The following is a 25,365-nucleotide window of genomic DNA, read 5'->3' on the forward strand; positions in this document are numbered from 1 at the left end:
CCGAGAGTTACAGCGTTCAAGTCCTAGTAAAGCCCAGATATTTTTACACGGATTTGAATACTAGATCGTTGATACCGGTGTTCTTTGGTGGTTGGGTTTCAATTAACCACACATCTCAGGACTGGTCGGACTGAGAATGTACAAGACTACACTTCATTTACACTCATACGTATCATCCTCATTCGTCCTCTGAAGAATTATCTAAACGGTAGTTACCGGAGGCTAAACAGGAAAAAAGAAAAGAAAGATATGCATGAGTTAGTCGAGTAAAAATAGAAGTATAAATTGTATCGGTATTTATATGCATAAGTAAAAATAGAAGTGACGGATTGGCGATCGCGCCTCATGGACTAATAAGCGGCTTTTTCCCGACTTAGACGCATGGATTGACAGAGAACAAGGCGAGACAGAGGTTATGTTATATAACGTAGTGCTTAACTGGTCACGGTGCTTTCGAGAGCTATTTGCACAGGTTTTACAGACGCGTAACTCCCCGATGCATGTACTGCGACGGATTAGACGACGCTGAACAATACCATCTTTGTATGCAGCGAATGGCGAGCTCAACGGGCCAGAGCGGGTATTCACCGGCTTAGGCCGGAGGATTTCCTCACTGTATTCTGGCTTCCGAGGCTAACTGGCGTAAGTTCGTGGTCTTCGCGGTCGACGTCCTGATTACTAAGGAGGCTGAGGGGAGACGATGGGGACATTAGCATACGGAAGGGTGGACAGCCCCACACGTGAGGGGTCGCATGCCTAGATGTGTGGGTTCCAATGATCGGGTGGGGACACCATGGGCTGATAGGATGGGAGTTAAGTTAAAACCGAGTCCCGGCTGCGGGAGAATGGGACTGGGGATGGCATAGCCGGACCTGGTCTCTCCTTTCTACAGTTTGAGGCAGGCAATGTCTATGACCGAGTCCCGGTCTCTGGCGGGCGGCCCGGGAACAACATATTGGGCGGGCCCGGTTACCGTCCGTTGGAGATTAGAGGCAGGCACTTAAAAGTTACGACCGGGGGGGCTGACCTGCCGTGCCAGACATACTGCCTATGGGTGGGGAGGCACCCTTAAAGTATAAGGACACTCTCTCGGGCTGAGTTCTACTTAGCTGTAAATCCAGCCCGGGGGAGTAGGGTGAAAAAGAAAAGAAAAAGAAGTAATGCACGTGTGAGCCTAGTGTGCCATATCGCAAACGTGCCTTATTTCTGCACGAGCAGCTCCACTTGTTGAATAGATTACAACGTACACATTAGGAAAAAAATAAAAGATATATATATATATATATATATATATATATATATTTTGTTTTTATTTTATATTTATACATAAAATATAAATATAAAATAAAAACAAAAAATTTCCGACAAAATATGTTACATAGTTTTTAATGGAATTTATATCGTAAATCTGAGGCATCACAAAACACAGAAGAAAACATCGATTTATAGTTTATGTACTCGTACATGTAGTTTACATTTTCTACATAAATTATATGTTAATTAAGCTGAAAATTTTTATCGGTAATAGAAATACAGTTATTTAACATAATTAAAATAATAATCAAGTAGTAATCAGTTACTTATTACAATAATAATCAGTAATTAAAATTTTAATTATTTACATTTTAAATGTTAATTTACGCTGCAAATTGTTACCTGTAATACATATTAATAATGGTGCATATTAATAATGCTGTAATTTTTTATATATAATAGAAACACAATTAAAGTTATTTAGCATAATTAAAATAATAATCAAATAGTAATCGGTTACTTATTACAGTAATAATCAGTAATTTAAATTTTAATTATTTACATTTTAAATGTTATTTTACGCTGCAAATTGTTACCTGCAGTACACATTAATAATGGTATTTAGTATAATTAAAGAAATAATCAGTAAAATTTAAACTTTAATTATTTACATTTTAACAACCGTATTTTAATTGTGAAATAATATTAATGATTTTGAATAAGAGGTTTTTTCCAAATTTCGACTTATCACGATTTCCCTATCAGAAAAACACCAAAAAAAACCTTAGTAAATTCCGGGAAGTATGTATATATTTTAATAAATATCTCCAATGATATTTTATTATAATCGTAAACATCTTACGGACATGACGTTACAGTCTTAATGACGTATAAATTATTTTTTATATTTTGACGACCGACTAACATGAACGTAACAATTTTAATATAACTATATATATGAAATATGAATTTTGAATTAACATCTTATAAAAAATCCCAAATGATGGAGTAGCAACTCCGAAAGCACTTGTAAATATATTTGAAAATTGTTGGTAAGCGGAGCTCTAATTTATATAAATATCTCCAGCCTGAAAATTTGAAATTTAACTCAAACATTTCTATGTAAGAAGCATTGATGGCGTACAATTTTGAGCTTAATCAGGCAAGAGAGTTAAGTATTTATCCCCATTTGTGTAACAAATTTATTTTCTTTATGATTTTCAATATTTCATATGGAGGGGTGGATCACTGAATATATTACTCTTCCAAAATTCACAATAAAAAATCCCATGTTTAAAATGCGGTGAACTAGCGAGCCTATGTTCCTAGTTTGGAGGTAAAAGGGGTCTGGAAATAATAGTCTATCTCAGGCGTGGCCAACAATTTTTCCTCCGGACCGAACTGGAAAGAAAACTTTTTTCACGAGTCGAACGAAATATTACAATTAAAAAATGTTAAATACAAAAACGATTAATTTAAATAAATAAAATTTTATTATGGATTTTGTTGTACTTTAATTAAGATTCATTAAAGAAAGGGTTTGTTCACAAATATAAGTTGAGCTGAAGATTACTAAATATTTCTTGGCAAGTTTTTAAATTTCCATATTTTCCATTATTCAATTGCTTATAAAAAAAAACCTAATATTGAAAATTTTTCGTGGGCCTTATAAATTCATTACGCGAGCCGGATCCGGCCCGCGGTCCGTATGTTGGCCATGCCTGGTCTATCTGCACTCATCGATCGCCTAGCCTTGTGCGGAATTCCTCTAAAACCATGCGATAGTTTTTTGCTTAGCCATCAAAAACTTTTAATCAAAATTATTGAAATGATTACTAATATAATACCCATAACAGGGATTTAATAACAAAATACACTTTTTTTACTATAAAAATTCTATTTAAGTTTTCCATTGAATTTGTGAAAAATACATGTTCAAACAATAGTATCGTATGACATTTACTACATAATAAGATTAACAAGTCCGTACAGAATAACGTGGTAAACTTGTATGTATTCTCATCTGTAAAATACTCCCTCCTTTTTGCTCACAGTATAATATGTCTGTACACGTTTATTGTACAAAACTTAAAAACGGTTTAAAGGGAAAGTAAACCGTAGACCCAATTTGTAATCGTATTATATAATATTAGGCCGAATCATACACTGCAGCGCAACATATTCGTCTCAAATTGTAACCTAATAACATAAATGTGGCAGAATATTTTTACTGTAAATAATCGATGCAAACAAAAATACAAAATAAAATAAAAATGAAGCAACATAATGAATCTTTTTTTAAATTTATTCTTATATTTCTTCAAATAATGGTATAGAAAAAATGATTCGCATCTTTTTTTATTTCCAGGTTACATTCAAGTGCCGGCCTCCGTTCCGCGAGTGTTAGCGTCTCGAGCTTTCACCCGGAGATCCTGGGTTTGAATCCCGGTCGGGCATGGCATTTTTCACACACGCTACAAAGCATTCGTCTCATCCTCTACGGAAAAAAAATTGCTTAACTGGGGACCCTGAGGTTAAACAAAAAAAAAAAGGGGGTTACATTCATGTAACATTCTCTATACCTCCATAAAAAAAATAAAATATATTTCTAAGAAACAAAAACGGGTGGCAGATCATTGTTTAACACTAGAATCAATCACGTATACTAACATTTAATAAATTTTAACTTATGTATTTTTATTTATAGAAATACTACATTTGTTAGAAAAAAGTCAAATACACGTAAAAGAAAAAAATTAAAATTAAAAAAGCTAAAACACAGGTGTAGGACTTTCCCGTCACGCGGAACTGTAGGTTGTTTTTGATGTACACACACAATTTAAAATACTTATCATTTTATTTAAATAGAATATTTTTTAGTGTATTTAATTCAATGATTCTAACTAAAGCGCGCGCTTATCGTATTTATTTCCGGGCGGATGAGGCTTCAGAAAGGTTTGTGCATATTGGGTGCCACACGTCTTAACAGAACGTCACAAAAAAATCCGAATGGGATCTGCTTTGGAATTTTTGATGCGCTACACAGAAAAAGGTGATAAGTTCCTTAATTCAATCGTTACCGGGGCGATGAAACATGGATTTCGTATTACATCCCAGAGAGAAAACGGCAGTCAAGTGAATGGCGTCATCCTTGATCACCAACCAGACCGACAAAGGTCAAGCCATAGCAACTTCGACGCAAACTGATCGTCACAGCCTTTTGGGATCGGTTTCGCATACTGCTGATCGATTTCATTCCGCGTAGAACGACTATAAATACAGAAGCCTATTGCGAAACTAAGTTACGGCGCGCCATTCAAAATCGGCGACGTGGGCGGCTGACCGACGGCGTCGTCCTGCTACACGATAATCTATGTCCACATATTGCGGGTCCGACACGTAATTTACCGAGAATATTTGAACGCGAAATTTAAGTTCACCCACCATATAGTCCGGACTTAGCTCCTTCTGATTATCATTTGTTTGGAAATCGAAAGAATTTTTGAGTGGTAAGCGAATCGCGAACGACGATGAACTTAAAAGTGCTGTTAAGCAGTGGCTTAATGGACTGGCGACAGAAGAATACGACGAGGGTATAATGAAGCTGGTGTATCGCTACGATAAATGTCTTAATTCGTGTGACGATTACACAGAGAAGTACTATAAAGTATGTGGTTTAAGAGTAATAAAAAATATTTATAAAGTTTTAAGAATAAAGATTTTACAATTAAACGGTCTTTATTCTATAGATAACCTCTCGAATATAATAGCGGCAGAGTAGTTCATTTTACATCACTAATGGAAATGGTAAACAACTCTGTATTTTTATTTTTCATATGTTTTTAATATGTTCTGATGAAGCAGTGATCTTTGCAAAAACCTGATCTCCATTTGAATACAGAACCTTTCGTACAAAAGGAAAAGACATTAGCATTCTACCGTGAGAATCAGAATATTGAAGGAAGGAATCTATATAGATTTATAATTTAAAAATCAATAGAAAATAATAAAATCCCTTTCTCTTACACCTAAGTATTATACTTTGTATTATAATATGAAAATATTTCTATTGTCTTGATCAATAAATGTAAACCTTTTTATATATTTATTATTTTTTTTTTTTTTTAGAAATAAATGACTTTTTTTCATTCATATAACTACGAATGAGGCAAAATTTCTAATTTAATAAATATCAATCAAAATTATCCATATTTATAGGCACTGGTTTGTTTGGCATTTCTCCCACCATCACCCCATTCGGTTGCCCTAAAGCATAAGACCGAATGTCCGTACCACAAACGGCTACTGTTCCTCAAAACGGTTTAGCGACTAATATCCTAATTAAATCCTACAGCTTACCTAACTGCGTGAGCGGAATAATCGTGGTGCCCTACACCACTCGCTTGCGTGTACCACCGCTCATTTCTCACATATTTATAGGTATAGAAAAACTATCTGACAGTTAATCTCTTTATATTGAAACCTCTTTTTGACAAAAACTCCAAGAGATGATATCATTCTTTGCATAGGAATAAAAATATAGATACATATAGATTTACATCAGTCCAATATGGCAGTGAAGTTGTGTTTTTACAAATTCTGTGGTTGTTAGGGTTTATGTTTTCTAAATTTTTTAATTTTTATCCTTTTTTTGTTTTTTGATGAATTTGTAGATTATGTACCGACTAATGATGCAGAATTCCTCGAGAGTCAACTATTGGTATTACTTTTTTAAAGATTTTTCTGTTACTGTGTTTGGTGGTTAAGTTATTGTTTTTTCATTGATATAAATACATACATAAACATAATAAATGTTTAATAATCATGAGAAGTTTAAATTTTTTGACGTGAAACGTCTTTAAAATCACACCTAAACATACGGGTTCAGAACAGAAATTTCAGAACATTTTCAGAAAGTTCAGAACAGAGTAACGAAAAGGTCTATATCGTCCTGCCTTAACTCCCTAACTATTAGTCTCAGAGACGTAAATGCGGAATCATTTTATAACTTACATGGTCAGCTCGTCGATACGACATTGAGTTTGTATCACTGGTGAGTGGGTTGGCGGGAGCACAGGACAGATCGGCCAAAACTGGCGCTCTCTCTCATTTCCATTCAGTGTTGCTCACGACATAGACGTGATAGCGTGGTGATTCATGTGTTTCTGTTTAGAGTTTGCCGAGATAGATCGATTTAAGTAATAACACGAGGTCTGTAAATAAAGTAATGAGACTATTTTTTTTTTAGCAGCCAAAGTGGCAACACTGTAAAGTTACTATAAACATATGGTTATATGAACAACTGATTTATATTAATTATTAATATGTTTTTTAGTCTACTGTTGCCACGTGAGACGTAAACAAACTTTTCGTGAAACGAGTTTTTGTTGTGCGTTACAAAAATGAGTGATACTAATTATAATCAATGTTACGCAATAAAGTTTTGTGTTAAACTCGGTAAAAATGCTACTGAAACTTTTTCAAAATTGAAAAGGGCGTATGGAGATCACGCTCTGTCACGAGCCCAAGTTTTTAGGCGGTTTAAAATTTTTCAGATGGCCGGGAGTCAGTTGCAGACGATCCGCGCTGTGGAAGACCGTTAACATCAAAAAGTGACGACAATGTTGACCGAATCAGAGACTTGATACTTGGAATGCAATTAAATCCGTCTTAAATTCACTAAAATAATAATAGACAAAAATTGAAAAATTAGATCCGAGATTAAAAAATAACCTTTTAAAAAAAAACAAGCCCGATTAGAAAGATCCAGCAGCAAGGGACCCTGTCCAGGTTCTGCAATAAAGTAGGGAGTAATAGACTCCTGCCAACTTTGCATTCCCCAGACTTGATACGGTACGACCGGAGATTAACTGTAAGAATGATTGCAGAACAATTGAATTTGAACCGTACCACAGTCCATTAAATTTTGACTAACGGACTGGACATCTTCTAGGAAGAATTAAAACTGATCCTAATTTTCTAAAAAAAAAAATGTTACTACTAGTGATGAATCTTGTATATTTGAGTACGATCCAGAAACAAAACGCCAGAGCAAGAAGTGGCACACTTCAAACTCACCACATCCCAAAAAAGCAAAAATGAGAAAATCAAAAATCAAAACCATGCAATTTGTTTCTTCGATAGTAATGGCGTTGTCCATAAAGGTTTTGCCTGCAGAAGACAGTAAATCAATATATTTACCGAGAAATCCTTGAAAGATTGTGGAAAAGAGTTGCCCACATGAGACTAGCCATCAAAGACAACTGGATGCTGCATCATGACAATGCACCTTGTCACGCTGCACTCTCAATTAATGAGTTTTTGGCAAAGAAAAACATTCCTATGAATTCCTCAACCACCTTATTCACCTGACTTAGTCCCTGTGATTTTTTCCTGTTCCCGACTTTAAAAATACACCTCAAAGGACACCATTTTGGAACAGCAGAAAACATTTTTAAAAAAGTAACCGACCATCTGAAGGACATTCCGGTTTCTGAGTTCCAACACTGCTATGAAGAGTGGGAAAACCGTTTGAAGCGTTGCGTGGCTTCCCAAGGGAACTAATTCGAAGATGATGAGTCCATGTGTAATTTGATTGTAAATTAAACGTTTTGCTGAATCAGTCTCATTAATTTACTTACAGACCTAGTAAGTATATTTTGGACAATATTTATGAGTAAAGAATTAAAGTAAACGTGTAAAAAGTATAATATGTCAGCCTCAGCCCGCGCAAAAGCCAATTGGAAATATCGATTACACATATCGTTGGAAAGAGGAAGTTACGGGCCACGCACAGGTACTCCAATGTCCGATGCTGAGCGAGCGAGACAGTTTCGGGAACGTCGCAATGCTGGCACGGCGCGCTCACTGAACAACGTCGATGGCGCGAGCCCTCTACCGCTGCTGTACCCGAACTAATGGACATAACGAGTGAAGATAACACCCATACATCTGTCGAAGACGTCCCCGAGCTGATGGATACCAACATCAGTCGAATTGATGCGATACAGGACCATTGGTATGCAGCGGAAAAATGCTTCAAAACGGTATTTGAAAACAATCCGTTTGGTCTATCTTGCACCGTTTGTGATCGACTCTGGTTCGAAAGAGATTTAAAGCAGGCGAAAGATCGCAACATTCCTCTTCTTCAGACTAAATTCCCCGGCGAAAATGTAGCAGCATTTCGTTTATGTAGTACCTGTAGCAAGTCGATAGATGCTAATAAAATCCCGACGCGGTCGCGCTCAAACGGATTTCGATATTCCCCGAAGCCGAACGGCCTGCCACCGCTTCAGCCGAACTAAAATTTTCCATTGGAGACTTTCAGTTTTGTTGAAAAATACGATGGTGGGTTTCCCATTTAACTCTACAGATAAATTGGTCTGTAGCTTGGAGGAATTTCATCCATGGTCTGCAACGTTTCACGTTAAAACAACGGCCGTGCGCCTCAACATAGCCCCACCCGATTTTTTTTAAAGATTCTTCAAAGCAAAGCAATATGGTTTGACTTTGTTGCAGCTGAAACTAATTTGATTATCCAATAAGAATTTATAATCTAACAAAGAACCCAAATTACACAATATGAGCAACAGAAGTTCATAAAAGGAAATTTTTATATTTTTTAAAGCAAAAATAGGTATTACATACCAACCAAACAGATTGTCAAATAAAATATGTTATTAAAGTTTTCAGCTAATATCTATAGGTTGGTAACAATCCTATTTTTCAAACAGATCTAAATTTTTATTTTTATTTTTAGGCCCTCATATGTTCTACACTGCCTGGCTACAATAACGATTATTATTATTATTATTAGATTTCAGCATCTTGTTACGATAATGGAATTCGTGTACATAGCAATGAAAGTTTTTCCTTTTTTTTTTTTTTAATACTATCATCAATAAAGGATAATTTTCTTTTATTGGCATAATTCTTGGTTTTCTAATAAAATTCTGCAACCTTCTTTAACCAATAATTTCATCTGAACATAATTTTTTTTATTCTATACTTAATTTTAATGATTTAATTTTAACAGGTAATGCAGTAATAAAACGAGTATATAGAAACAATAAGTAATCATCATATTTTTCCCTGTAAGAAATAACAAATTTAATGCTTCACTGAAAAAGACAGATTTAAAAAATTCAATTTTGTATAATAAACTTATTTTTTTCAGATTATCAGATCGTCCGTTGGGTGAACAAGATGGATTAATATATTCAGAATATTTACAGCTTAATAAACTTTTATGTTCGCAACATATGCTTAGCGCAGAAAAAAATCCAAGACCGGCTCATGATGAACATTTATTTATAATAACGCATCAAAGTAAGTAAAATAAAATTTTTTATCTTGAATAAAGAAGTAATCCTTTCCCAAGTCTTGCAGTCTCTGCACTACCACCATATTTTAACCTTTTTTTTTTTAATTATCCCCTAATTAAAAATAATTGGAATTTTTTTTCCAATTTTCAAAAAAAATTTAATTTGTTTTACAAAAACAATTATGCTAAATTTTGGCTTTCAAACTTTTTGGAAGTGGAAAAATTAATGATCAGCGAGCTAATAAAAGGTAATTTATTTATGAACTTTCTCATTAAATACATGTTTTAATATTTTTCATTATATACACAGTGGGCTCTTACCGCTATTATTAACTGTGCTCTAGAAATTGTAATTAAGGAATGGCTAAAAAATGCCTCCCAAAAGAAAAAAAACAAACTGTCTTGGTTTCGCCGATGACTTGGAACTACTAGAAAACGACATCGACGAAGCTAAACCCCAGAACTTCAAAACATTGCAAATAAAATTAGCCTCAAAATATCATTGAAAACACAAAAATTATGCCCTAAAAACCAACATGATTAAATGAAGTAAACATAACTGGGAATAAAATCAAAATAGTAATCCAATTTAAATACCTCGGAGAAATAATAACCAACAACCTAAATGAACAAACCTCAATCCAAATAAGAAGAAACAAACTAGCTACTGCTCAAAAAAAAACCTGGTATATTTACAATAAAAAATGCCTATCAGTAAACACAAAAATAAGATACTATAACATAAAACCGGAAGCCACTTATGCAGCAGAAACACTCTTCCACCTGAACGAACAATCAGAGACAGACACACTACAGAAAATCAAAAGAATTGTAAGAACCTGCATAAAAAAAAGTACCAAAAAGAAGGGTACTGGTGGAATGTGCTTGACAAAGTCCTGTACAAAGAGTTAGAACCCATCAGTGATACCGTGGGTAAAAGGCTAGGATTCTTTGGACATATGAGGATGCAAGATTCAAGACTTCTGAAACAGCTAGTACAGTACAATCTTGACTCGAAAGACACCAAGACAGGATGCAGATGGATCAGAAGGAAATTGGTCTTACACCAGAAAACACCACAGATAAAATAAAATTAAACCAGAAAATAAAGAAGAAAAAAACTCACAACACGAATATTTTCAACAGTATAAAAGGCACAAAGTCAGAACATATGAAAAAGTTAGGAGGACTGCAAGACCTAAACACTCCAATCAAACAGACTTGGATAATGGACTGACTAAAGTGATCCTATGTGGTCATAAAAGATAATAATACATATTTTATTAAATGCTTTTGGTTATTTAGGTCCTGGGTTCAAAGTGTCAGGCATGGCATTTTCCATATGTTACAAAATTTCCATTTCACATTCCTAGTCAAAAGTTTTGAGCTTACATGGTGAATTAATAAAAAAATTATTTATTTTTATATTTATACATTAAACACAAAAGTGTGAAGATGTTTTTTAAGATGTGGGCATATCGTAATGTAAGGTGGTCAGAGTAAAAACTGAAATGAGCTGCCGAGGCCAGAAAGCTTCTACAAAAACAGAAGAGAGGACATATTCCAAGGAAAAGAATTATTAAAAATAGTACTTGAGGAAATTGTTAAACTGGAGAAGAGGAAATGAAGAAAGAGATGAATAGAGAATAAAATTAAAAAGCTTATATATATATATATATATATATATATATATAAAAATGAAGGCATGAGATAAGAATATGACAGGTAAAACATGGTAAGGTATGAGAATAAAACATGTCTGACTGAACGTGTGAAGGTTTTTCAATTCAAATCAAATATATGATGACAAAACTAAAAAAAAAAAAATACATTCTAACTTCTATATACTTATGTATTACATTTTTCTAAATCTTATTATACTAACAATAAATATACAGGTTTCTTAGGTTACAAAAAAATGTATGATGACATGTGTGTATCCATTAAGGAAAGCTGACCAGGAAAATAAAAATTTATGATCCAATTTGTTTATAAAGGATTTTTATATTTTAACCCTACATAGTAAATTTAAAATCTAAAATACATGTTTTATATGGTAAAAACATAAATCTCCAACATGCAGTTTCTTTAACATGAATTAATTAAAGAACGCAAGTACTTTGTAAGTGACAATACAATACGAAAAAAAGTGACTTAAAACAATTATTCAACTAGATTTACACTCGGCCGATTAACATGTATGTGAATGTAAAAATGGATTGTTATTAATTAAAAACACAATTTTTATTAAATATCAATATAAATATTAAAAAAACACAAATTAACAATATACTAATGAAAATTTTAGCTGTAAATTTCTAGTGATTACAGTAGAACAATCTTTATTACATGGCATGCACAGAAGTGTAAATGTCAGTTTCCTTTAAATTCAAATTTAAATATTGTAATAGATGGGAAATTTTGATTTTGAAATTTATAATAACTTCCACAATAATTATTATTCAATTGTATTTGTATTGAGAATAATGATATTTAAGTATATAAATACTTAGTCTTACTATAACTATTTATACTTTAAATACTTAGTCTTTATCTTCTGTCACTAGAAAAATATTACGCGTAGGATCAGGCGGTAGGCCTAGAACTAGTAGCATTTTAGAAAAAAAAAACTAATTTTAGAGAGATTAGTAAACAGCCCTAAAACATCAATCAGAAAGATTTCCAATAGGCTGGAGATATCTGGGAAAAATGTATAAAAGATTCTAAAAAAAAATTATGTTTAAGTGTAATTAGACAAAATTACTTTGTGTAAATATTTTTGGAGCTTTGCAGAGAATTTATTTGTTGTAAACCAGATCCTCATTTCTCTAGGATTGTGACACGATCTGATGATACGTCCTCCAAACTGAAACCAAGGCCTGTTAAAACCATTATAGTTATTTATTAGCAAGATGAAAATCCTTGCATAATTATGGATAAGAAACTCAACATACATGGAATTGGTGTTATCAAGAAAACACAAAAATGGGAGTGTTAGTATCTTATTTCTTTGACAGAAGTATAATACTAATTTATATCTTTAAATTTTATAAGATGTTATTCCCAAACTAATAAACATTTTTTTGATATTGGCTGACTAATAATCTTAGCAACATTGAACACCTCAAGTTTTTAAAATCTGGAGACTATTTCAATCAATCAAGCTTTTCCTAAATGATACGTACTTCAATAAAATTATTGAAAAACTACCACATTATTAATTATTATTATCGTTACAATATTAATTATAATTAATTTGAAATTAAAATAAAATTCACAAGTACTGTCATAGCTTAGTGTTCTTTACTCCTATCTGTCTATATCAGATGAATTATAATTAAAATTCACCATGAACTTTTACAGTTTTTAAATTTTGTGACGGGAGTAACCATTAGTTTTGTATTATTTTACATTTTGATAGTAATGCATATTTAATCAATTTCTTCCAATGCTTCTATGAAGTCTGTGGAATTCTCTTTAAAAAAAGAAAGAAAAGTAAAATAAGCCCGAATTTTCACGGAGACTTCATTTCATTTGGTTAGTTAGAGACAGTTTAATTATTTATAATTTTTTTTTTTTTTAGCTTATGAATTATGGTTCAAGCAAATATTATTCGAACTGGACTCTGTACGACTAAAATTTTCAAACAATCAGGTAAATTATTATTATTATTACGCTAAGTAAATGATTTGGTTTCACTAGGATTACGTATCTTAATGTATTTAAAATACTTTACACTAGGGAAGCAAGAGATAATGAAACCTCCAGTGGGGATTGATCTGAATGATTTATATTCAGATAGATATCCTACAAGCCACATAATTCAAAAAATAGACAAAGTTTTTCTTTACGTGGCTTCTAGGTGCTCTAAGATTGCTGGGAGAAAAATAAATTTGTGACACAAAATTGTTTGTCAGTAGTATGATGTTCTTATCAGGTAAAAATATATCCAGAGAAATCTTTTTGAAAATGTCCAAAGAGGATGGGATGGATGCATGTTGCCCAGACAAGGCCTTGAATTTTCCTCTGGACAAAGTAGTTCCTCTGAGATGGATTCATCTACCTCAGAAAAACCAATTCCAATTGGTGAATCAGAGTTAGTGGATTTATTTTTTTTATTTAGAGTATAGAAAGACCTACAAAAAAGGCAATTGTTTCTACTCCTCCACCACTAAACTCTTTGATATTGAGAATTCTATGAAATGGTTTACAAATAATAAGGAAAAAGTCTCAAGAGTCTGAAAGGCATTGTACTGATTAGAGACTGCTTATTGCAAGTCTGATCCTCAAGGACTGTGTAATGAAGTTGCTCTAATGGTTTCATTAGGTTCACATAATAAAGACTTTTTTGTGCAGTGGATGTGAATTTACAATATCACACTCTAATGTTTTATCACAAGATAGTGAATTCTTGTGTAGATTTTTATGTGGCCATAATGCTTTACCAAAATTTAAGAAATTGCAGAAATCATATGCATTAAATTGAAAGAAAGAGAAGTGTTTTGCTGTCAAAAAAGAATTAATACAGCTTATTCTCAATGAGAGAAAGTTGCAAAAAAAGTGTGACGAAACAATCTCACCAAATAAAAATTCTTGTTTTTTCCATCATAATTTAACTAAAATACAGGTTACAATTTATTTTTTTGGATTACAGTAAAACAACCGCATCAAGAGTTTTTGTGTAATGAGATTGGCATTCTTCTCATACATGTGTGGACTGGAGTTCATACCTTCATGAAGTTTGTGTGCATGCTATATTGCAGGATTCCTCACAGATTACCGCTATAGAAGTAATTGTAAAAATAGACAAAGTTAAAATAGATCATAGAAAATGTCACAAAGTTAGGTAGATTGACTGGACCCTTGGCATTTGAAAGAGTTTCATTGTTCCATTTCAAACATGTGGAGATTAAATTCTGCCTGGCACTACTATCATTAGTGACTGTTGGAGGTCTTATAATTGTTTACAATTCGAATGTTACAACCACCTAACAATTAACCATTTGGTAAACATTGTCTATCAGAATACTGGAGCAATGATGCACATGAAGGTCAGCAAATGTGCTTAAGATACAATAACTGAAATCACCGTTTAGTTGGTCGTCTGGCTAAATTCATGCTCCGAAGGCTCATTCCGAACTACAAATCACGAATACCTTGAATAAAATAATGGGAGAGCTTAACACCTGTTTTGAGCACCAGAAGCAGCCAGACATACAGCCTCTTACAGATAATTCTGAGTCTAATGAAGATGACCTTTAAGGTTGGTTGCGATTGTTTTAATAAGTTTCTAACTTAAAACAAATGTTTTTCTATTGTTCACACTCAGTTTAGATTATTGAAAAAAAAATGTGTTCACAAGAAAAAATATAAAAAGAATGAAAGTAAGAAAAGTGCAGAGAAACAGTGTACACAGACTGCAATTTAGCCATTCTTAGAGTATTATTAAGGCTTTATGACATGAATAACGCATTACATTTTTTTTTTACCTAATAATCAACATATGTATTTAAAGTAATACTCTTGAATTTTTACTTGAGAATATTGTGAATATTACAATGATATCAGGGTAAATATTATTATCCTACAATTATCAATCAATAAACTTTTACAACAGCATAAAATTAAAAATATATTCAAATCATTTTTTAGACAATGAATTATTTAGTATAAAAATCTTCTATTAAGTTACTTGGGAAAATTTATTTCAAAGCCATCACATAAACTTCCTGTAGAAAATGAAAAAAAAGATCATCAAAAATAGTTCATTTGGTGAAGTAAGACTAAAATTACATTTATCAAAAAACAAAGAGATTGAATTGACTATCTTAACTGTAGTGAAATAAAAAAAGAATTCACCTATATTTATTATGAATGCAATAATCTGTAATACTTTTAAAAGTGCATGTTTACATTTTGTTTTTAGGGCGTGTGTGAATCAAATGCAATGGAAATAATAAGGAGACTCAATCGCATTGTAATGATTTTAAAGGTAAATTTTTATTGCATTATCAATTTTAACGAAAATTTTTCACCAATCTCATAAAGCTTTCTTGAAAATGCAACAACAAATGTAAAAACTTATTTACAGTAAATTGTTACACAACCCGTTCTTTATTTTACACTAACACACTGCCAACATATACTTGCATTTTCACATTTTACACCATTACTTCATTACTTTAACTTTTATTTTACTTTGTTTTCATTAATATAACACATCTCATAAAAATAAGAAAAAATGCAGGTATACTAAGGCATGAATTGGCACTCAAATACAATAATAATATGTATTATTGTTTTTTTAATTAAATTTCAGACTTATTTTCTTGACTTTTCATGTAAAAATGCTGTGAACATCAGATCTACACGTTATAAATAAATAAATAAATAAATATATATATATATATATATATATATATATATAAAAGGTCAATACATTCTGACATTTATTTTCAACCAAATCAGTTAAAGGAATCATCACCTTTGATGTGTTTCATCACCTTGGTAGTTTTAGTCCATTCTCATCAGGTGTCCATAGAAGGCAAGTCTGTATTTCCTAATCGTGTCGTATACTTTCTCTACCTTCCGGTAAAGTTTACAATTTTTTCCAATCATCTAATGCTTTTTTCTAGGTCCTAGTATTTTCAATTCAATTTTTTCAAGTTTGTGTATTTCCCTCTGGTTTAAAATTGTGCATTCAGCCACGAACAATACCTTGGGTCTTAACTGTTGAATAATGTTTCAGTTTCCCCATCTTCGAGATTTGTTCCTTGTTATTCATGTACTCAGTCGTTCATTAAAACGAACTTTTGAATTTTGTGATCCTTATGTTATTGGCTCCTTTATCTAGCCAACCAGACAGGAATATTGCTCCAAGGTGCTTGATTTAAAATTTCTTGATTTTAACATATCATATGCTGAAGTGTTTGGGTGTATTTGTTAGGAGGTCTGTTATTTCAAAAGATATTTGTAGGCTTGTTTTTCAGCAATTTTTTTTCAATTTGTTGATCTGTTTTTCAGCTCTTTTTACATCTCCCATTTGGATTGTAAAATCAATTGCAAACGCCAAGCAATCTATGGACAGGTCTTTTCTCTATAAAAATAATAGGCAGTTACTTTTATACACATTTGAAAACTAGATCTTGGATACAGGTATTCTTTAATGGTTGGGTTTCAATTAACCACATATCTCAGGAAGAGGTCAACCTGAGACCGTACAAGACTACACTTCATTAACATTCATACATATCATCCTCTGAAGTAATACCTTAGGTTCCGGAGGCTGAAAAGAAAAAAGAGAGAGAGGTTTTCTCTCTTTAGTGCTAATATTACTTTTTTAATTTTTTTTCTGCTCAGTGTTTTTACTATTTCCAATTACCTTTTCTAGAACTGCATAAACAAAATGGGCAATAATCTGTCTTCTTATCTCACTCCTGTCTGTTTTTTGAATGCTTTTGAATTCTCTTTTGAATTTTCCTTTGAATTTTATCCTTCTTAATGTTTGGTTTATAAGATTAATTATTTTTGTTATTTAGTTAAAATTTTCCAAGAGTGCTGAAAACGGTTTGTCTCTCCATTGAGTTATATGTTTCTTGTAGTCTACAAAAATTATTTTAATATTTTTATTTACTTGTTAGTGCTGTTACAGAATTGTTTTTATTTCCTTGTACGAAGTAAAGGAAATATTGTGATCGCCAAAAAATTGGATTTTCAGATTTTAACGGAAATATCAATTAAGAGTAGTTTTGGCGTGATGTCTGTACATACATATTTATCTTGCATAACTCAAAAATAGGTACGTACGTGTGTATCTTGCATAAATCAAAAACAATTAGCCATAGAATGTTGAAATTACGGATTTAGGACAAAATAAAAAAAAAAAATTGGATTTTGGACTTTTTCCTAACTGCAGTAGTAAGCTCTCATTGAGAGCTTTTCAAGATATATCATAAATGGTATTTATTTTCATTGGTTCTAGAGTTACAGCCAAATAAAATTTAAATTAATGAAATATTGGGATCTTACTAGGGGAAGGAACATCGGTTGGAATCCGACTTCATCTTTTTTTAATTTTTTAATTTAATTATATTGATTTATTAATAATTATTAACCTCTGATTGTAAAAAATGTTTACAATAAAAATTATTCAATAATAATTAAAAAAATATATATATATATATAAAATTATCAGAAGTTATTAATGCAACAAAATTTTATATACTTTTCATTAAAAAAAATGTGTATATGTAATTTAATAGGCGTACAAGGAAGTCATGTTGAGTCCATATCAGATTTTTTAGATTCAGTATCTGTTCTGCATACAACTGGCCTTTTCTAAAACCGCTTTGACATTCACCTATTTGCAGGTCTAGTTGTCAAATATTTTTTATTATTATGTATAAAAGATTTATTATTATTGTTTACAAGATGAGCATTTGAGTTATTTTTACTATTGTTTTTAAACATTCTCTAATATTCATTACGTCTAATTTTAGATATTTTCTTTGTATTTATCTATATTTAATTTAAAATATTCCAAATAAGCTTACCTATCCCAATTTTAAAAATTTTTCATTGTCAAAGAATATTTTTTATCTGCTCATGTATTTGCGTATGTTTAGAATTGTTTTCTACAAACTGTACTTTTTAGATTGGTTGTATTTCATAACTCTTTCCGTGTATATTTTTTATTTAATCGATCAATAGTTAATTTTTTCTGATCAGCAATCTTCTAATCCAATGATTCTCAAACTGCGTGCCACGAAATATTTTAAACACTTCATAATTAATTGAACCAAGACATTTATAATTATTAATTTAATTTTAATAAAGTAAACAAATAATGAAATAACCAATAAACGCCACCAAAAAAAGGTGGTGAAAACAAGCATTAAATACTAAAATAATAAAAACAAACTCCTTAAAAACATTATCTTGTGCATGATACATACAGATATAAAGAAAACTTATTTTATAAATAAAATCAATACACATGCACCCTATTTGTATCCCTTATTTATCCTTTTTTGCAAAATAAAAATAAATAATATATCATGATATCAACAAAAAAATAAATTAGACAAAAGTATTTGTTCATTTAAGAATATTTTTCTAATCATTTTTTTTCTCTAAATTGTAATTTGAATAAGAAAATACAACAATGTTTCTGACTAAGTGGTATTAATGCATTGAACACTATATACCCAATACACATACCATAAATCTAAATAAAAGTTCTGTGATAACACCAAATCAAATTATGAGTTTCTTTAAAAAAAAAAATTGGATTATTTTCATTTGTCATGTAAATTAAGTAATCTTTTATTTACCATCATATTATTCCCAACAGGTCACTATCAATGCATCTCAATCAAACAAACAAAATATTTCAAAATACATAACTTTTAATATAAGTATATATTACAATTTATTAGTGGTAATATATTTATAGCAAATCAGCTATCTTAACAGCTGATTTCAAAGTTGAAGGTTTGAGGTTCCGATCCTAGTAAAGATAAGTTACTTCTTATGAATTTGAATTCTAGACAGTGGATACCAGTGTACTTTGATGGTTAGGATTCAATTAACCAGAATCTCAGGAATGGTCGTCCTGAGTTTGTACAAAACTACACCTCATTTACATATAATCCTATCTCACTGGATCATGGGTGTTGCTAATTCTTCACAAGTTAAACAAATTGCAACATACGCATTAGGAATAGAACATAAATATATATACATATATATTCTTAATAATTAAATAACAAAATAACTAACAAAAATAATTAAAATATTTGTCAAAGCTTCAGCATTCAATTTTTTTATTTTTCTTAATAATCATTGGCTTTATGATGTTTATTAAACAAACAGAAACTAATTAGAGAGAAGTAAGACACCACTTCGGTAGTGGAAATGAATGAATTCTTTTTTTAATTGTACTTTTTTACTTTTATTTCAGTTACTTGTGGATCAAGTTATGATATTAGAAACTATGACTCCTCTAGATTTTATGGAATTCAGGAAATTTCTTTCACCAGCATCTGGTTTTCAGAGTTTGCAGTTTCGACTGATCGAAAACAAACTTGGCTTAAAACAGGTAAGAAACATCACTATGAGATCTTTAAAAAAAAATTGATTTCTTTGAATGCCATGACATTTTTTGTGTTCTTTTCTATGTAATAGTTCACTTTCCAATAGAATTTAAAGTTAACAAAGATTCTCAAAATTTCATTTAAAAATCTGACAGTCATACTAATCTCTCAATAAATGATAGAAAAACATAGAACATTATGTCCCTACTGGCAATTTAACGCACAAGGTGTTCAAATTGAATACACATTTAAGGTTAGTTAATCCTAAAAAAAACATTGGTTTGTATCAGAAGAAAAATAATATAAAGGGATATTCTATTAAAAATCAAACTGAACATTATCCACGGTTCAGTAACAGTTATAGAAACATCAGCAAATGACTATAATATAGTTATTCAAAAACATGAAACTGCAACTGTAGTAGTATTACCAAAGCATTGACAAGGATAAGCTAATTTGGTATGTCACAACTCAAAACACAGTCGGTAATTACAAAAACATCCTCGTTCAATATCAAACGAAATAAACTACTCGAGTCACAGTGCCCAGCTATTACATTAAAAAAGTACATAATACTTACTTAATTTTAATCTAATTTTGAAGTCTTTACTTAGAAATCAGCAATCAGAAAAAAATTATGTAGGCTACTAAATACTGCACAAATCAAGAACTTGGTGCTCCCAGAAATCACTACGCTACGCGTAACGACAGATAATAGATGGATCGGCTGGAGCGCAGTCTATCAATTAAACAAAGTACGTACTTCCATATTTGTAATGGATAGCCATTGAACATACAATTAAATTTACTCAGTAATAGAAATTATTGCAACGGTCGCAATCATTTTTTATTAATAAAGTATTTGACATATTTCAAATTAAAAAACCCATTTATAATGAAAAAAATCATACTAAAAAGTGAGTGGATATATTTTCCTCGAGAATTGATGTTGATTTACCAGCTCATGTAACTACGATGAAAATCTTAACCTAATAACATCTTATAACCTAATAACATCTTCAACCTAATAACATCAGGAAGCGAGGTTTAATTTCCACTTAGTTTTGAAATACCAAACAGCATTGTCCGACGATGCCAAGGGACTTTCTTACGGTAATTGCCGAGCTTTTCAGTGAAAGGATTCAGTTAAAAAAATTGTATTTTGTGTGTGTGCGCCCACACACACACACACTTTTATTTTTATAATTAATTCTTTTCTAGTAAGCTTTTACAAAAATCGAGCCAAATGAGCAGAGAAAGTTATTGATTTATACATTAAAGTAAAAAATATTACTATTTTATCCTGGATGTTTAATTGATTTTAACAAAACAAATTACACTTTACAACAATTAAGGAATTATCAATGATTAATTAATGGTTTAAAAGTTACCCCTATTAATTTAATCTGAAATTAATAGTAATAAGCTGTTCGGCTAAGGGCTGCTTGATGTCGTGAGAGCACTACTTCGGCTTTCTTTATATTAGCAAGCACGCACGACAGACTTCATATCTACAAAACATTTTTCATGTTTAGTTGTGAACATTAATCTTTCTTTCGATCCAATTTTGGGAAACACTAAACGTCTGCTGATAACGTAACAGAACTCACCTTCCTCTTCATTTCAAGTAATTAAAATTCAGATGTGAAGTACTTCCTCTATGTGTTCTAAATCCTCTAGCTTAAATAAAATTACTGGACATATACTGTATAAGTAAAAGACTATTAAATGGGCAGTTTCATACAATTTATAAAGATTTAAAACCACGTCATCCAATCTGTTTCTCACTCCACTCGTTGATATTCCACTTCATATCTATTTCCATTACTGACATACAATTAGAAGAAGCGTGATATTTCTACACAATTATGAATACATTCATACTTACGTATTTCAAAATATTTAAGTGATAAATAAATAACATTGGTTTGTTTGTAGTTTAAAAATATCCTACAAACGAAAAAGCGCATTGCATTCGGTATTACATGTTCGACTCTTCACCGATTGGATATTCGGCTGAGATCAAGAGTTTCTGTCCGTGGTTCGCGTAAATATGTTTCAGTATGTATGTTATTTGAAGTTCTGCAAACAATCCGGTCTTAAGAGACGACTTGTGAAAGGAACAGACCTAAAGTCCATAATAATAATAATAATTATTATTATTTCATGCATCTAAACCTTAAATCATTAATATGGATTTTAATCACCGACACTTTTTATTTTATAATTATATCATATTTTGTAACACTAATCTGATCAAGCTTTTCCCATGGTTTCCCTTAATCTACCCAGGCAAATGCTGAAGCAGTTCCATTTTTTTATTCGTGTAGTATGTAGCATAATTTTCCATTACTTATGTTAACTATGTAATGTATTATTATATATTTATCAAAATAAAACATTCATTTATTTGTGCTTGTGTCTTATTTATAGGTTTTGGTTCAAATACACTATTTGTTACTGTGCAAGCTTTCTGTCTCTAATAATGTTGTAAATCAGGTAATAATTTGAATGGTAGTGTGATATATTGCTTTATTAGTAACAAAGGTTTTTTTTTAAAAAAACAAGGAAATTTTGTACAGAAAATTCTTTCTACATAACTGGTGAATTTAAATAATTTACTTTGTGTAGTAATAGTACTATTTAAAATTATTTGAAAGACAAAATAATTAAATTTAATAACATTAATTAGTAGAAGCTAAAATTATTTTGTTAATTTTACAAGTGTTAAATAAAAAATTATTTTATAAATAAATTATCTTTTAATTTTGATATTCATAATGGACTTTTTTTAATTGATAAACTGTCTAAACTAATCTCTACTACAGTTTATATTAAAATGAAATTTATACAAACTTTACTTGTATTTGAACTACTTTGACTTCAGTCAATTCTTTTCAAATACTGATCTAGAGAGTGTTGGGCATTGTGGAAAAAATTATATTTTATGGTATGTTCAGTAATAAGTATGATTAAAATTATGTTAATAATTTTATATGATTTGTTTGATGAATTTAATTTGATGTATTTTCTTGTACATGGTCTGTTTTATAAACAATATGATTTTATCATATTGTTTATTAGAAATAAAAGTGGTTATATTAGATTAATTAGTTAAACATTCATTATTCATTTTTATAACATTTTTTGTTTATTATAAGGAGTTCAGAGTAAAATACAACCAAAATTATTCATGTGTATTTGACCGTGATGAAGAAGCAATGAAACAAATAATTATATCAGAAGAAGAACCGTCATTATTAATACTGATACAAAAATGGCTTGAACGAACACCTGGTCTTGAATTAAATGGATTTGATTTCTGGGGAAAATACAAACAAACAATTATGAGTATGCTTGAAAAACAGAGAAAAACTGCTATGGTATGTACTTTTTTATACATTTTTTTTTCTAAATTAAAAGAAACTTTTTTGTGGTCAGACCTACGGATCAAATGCTTAGTCCTGATTTCTTTTTCATTTCTTAAATTCTTTCATTCTTTCCTTAAACGTTTTTCTTCTTTTGTCAATCTATCCACTGTTTCCTTTTCTGTTCTCTAGTAATTTTGATCCATCCTGTAGTTTTATGAAAGTTTATCCTTAAAAATTATTTCTTTAGAAATATTTAATATTTTTAGATCTTTTTTAATTTCTTTGAATCAACTTATCTTGGTTTATCTTTTTGAGGTATGGATTTTTCTTAAAATTCCTTTTTCATCTTTTACTAGATTTTTCCTTAGAAATACTGTTGGCCTTCTGCAATACATATTGCTTCTGGAAATTACAGTTTTATAGCGTCTTAATTTTGTGCTTTTTGAAAAAGATTTTTTATTGTAAAATTTTCTAGTGAGATGATAGGCCACTTCTAATTTTGTGTTCTGTCTTTTACTCCTTTTTTTTCTAAAATATTTAGTTATTATTTCACCTAAATACTTAAATTGTTGATTCTTTTGATAATTCTTCTGAAATTTTCATTGTTTAGATTCTTCATTTATTATTATTGGAAAACCATTTTATTTTTTGTATAAAATTTGTAGACCAATTTTAGTCGCACTTTTTGTAATTCTTGAATTTTAATTTTATCTTCTCAAATGTCTTTGGCCAAAATTAACAGAGAGTTAGTAATGCAAAAGCATTTAATTTACATTTAAAAATTTAGAGTTTGTTCCAATTTTTACTATTTAGTAATTTATTTATTGGTTAAAGAGAATTTTAATTTTACATAGGGATTTTTATTTGACTGAATTTGGTAGCATTGCTTATTTGCAAAACAATTGAATTAGTCACACAGCAAAAAATAAAAAATTTATTTTTTTGGGGAATATCTAACATACTGGATCCTAACCTTTCTACTTGCCACAAATTATTTTAGCCTTTACTTTTTGTCATATCCCCACAAATCTTTCCTTTCATTTTTTACTATTCTGTATACAAATTATACAGTAATATTTTAATAATTAATAATTTTATTTTTTTAAATAGGAAGTTGAAACAGAATCAGAAAAATTATATCTATTATCAGATTTTGAAAAAAGAAAGAAAATTTATGAGTCTGTATTTGATTTAAGTATACACAATACATTAGTACAAAGAGGTGAACGTCGATTCTCGCACAAAGCATTACAAGGAGCTATAATGATAAATTTTTACAGAGATGAACCACAATTTAGTCAACGACATCAAATCATAACACTTTTAATGGATATTGATTCTCTTATTGCAAAATGGAGATGTAAGTACCAAAAGATTCTATTAAATTAAAAATTTTGAATATATTACAATAAAAATGCAGTATGGAATATATTACAATAAAATACAGAGAAAAATGTTACAGTATTGTAAGTATTATGAATCCTGATGCTATAGTTTATACAGACAGCTCTAAACAAAATAATTCTATTTGTTGTGCTGGTTGGCAATAAAACATAAATGTTTGCCTTTCCCAGCATTATCAGTGTTTACGTCATGGAATAAGACTATAACTACAATTAGCCCAAAATTTTGACATATTCTTGTCTGTTCAAATTCTATGAGTGCCTTACAGGCGATTAGTGATGTACTTCAGATACCCTGTTATCTGTTATGTTCTGTCTATTATTTTTGAAATAACACAACAGTAAGCTTCTGCTGAATCCCAAGCCATGTTGGAATTTCAGACAAAGTGCACACTGATAGTACACCAAAAGAGACTTGATTGCAGCCTCTTTTCTCTAATCATGTTATTTTAAACAGTCTTATCTGTTTTCTGAAGAGGGTGATTGCTGTGAGTGGCAGAGTAAAAGTAATGCTACCATCAACAATAAACTTTGTCCAGTTAAAAACACTGAGTCACCATGGAGCTTTTCATGCAGAAATAACTGTTGAGAGAAGTTTATTATTTTGATAATAATCCAAAAAAATAAAAAACAAATTTAAATATAAAATTTCATGAATCTGCTAAGTATTCTAGAGAAAATAAATAAAATTTAAACGTAACAAAAAGTTTACTACAAATTTCACAAACTAAACAAAAAAAGTAATGGACATATTTATTACTATGTACTGATAGTAAAATAATACTATACATTCAATAATATGGACCAAATTGTTTGGTTTAAAAATTGTTAGAAAACATATGGAATGACAATCTCCATGGTAAATTGTCATCCAGCATCTAATTCAGAATGTCTAGGTTAAAATCCTGGTCAGACTTGGC

General features: G+C 30.6%; 1 protein-coding gene across 2 annotated transcripts in view; it reads left to right on the plus strand.

Moving 5' to 3' along the window:
- v (Tryptophan 2,3-dioxygenase vermilion) overlaps positions 1 to 25,365 on the plus strand; it is a 45,376-nt gene that overhangs the window by 15,016 nt on the left and 4,995 nt on the right. The window contains exons 2-8 of one of the 2 annotated variants that reach the window (XM_075378396.1): positions 9,431 to 9,582; positions 13,161 to 13,231; positions 15,504 to 15,569; positions 19,539 to 19,676; positions 22,105 to 22,170; positions 22,833 to 23,054; positions 24,153 to 24,402. In XM_075378396.1, the coding sequence (XP_075234511.1) occupies positions 9,431 to 9,582; positions 13,161 to 13,231; positions 15,504 to 15,569; positions 19,539 to 19,676; positions 22,105 to 22,170; positions 22,833 to 23,054; positions 24,153 to 24,402 (965 nt within the window). The remainder of the gene's footprint in view (positions 1 to 9,430; positions 9,583 to 13,160; positions 13,232 to 15,503; positions 15,570 to 19,538; positions 19,677 to 22,104; positions 22,171 to 22,832; positions 23,055 to 24,152; positions 24,403 to 25,365) is intronic. The other variant, XM_075378397.1, reaches the window with a different exon arrangement.

This window comes from Lycorma delicatula, chromosome 11 (assembly GCF_047948215.1).
Source record: "Lycorma delicatula isolate Av1 chromosome 11, ASM4794821v1, whole genome shotgun sequence".
Taxonomy (NCBI): domain Eukaryota; kingdom Metazoa; phylum Arthropoda; class Insecta; order Hemiptera; family Fulgoridae; genus Lycorma; species Lycorma delicatula.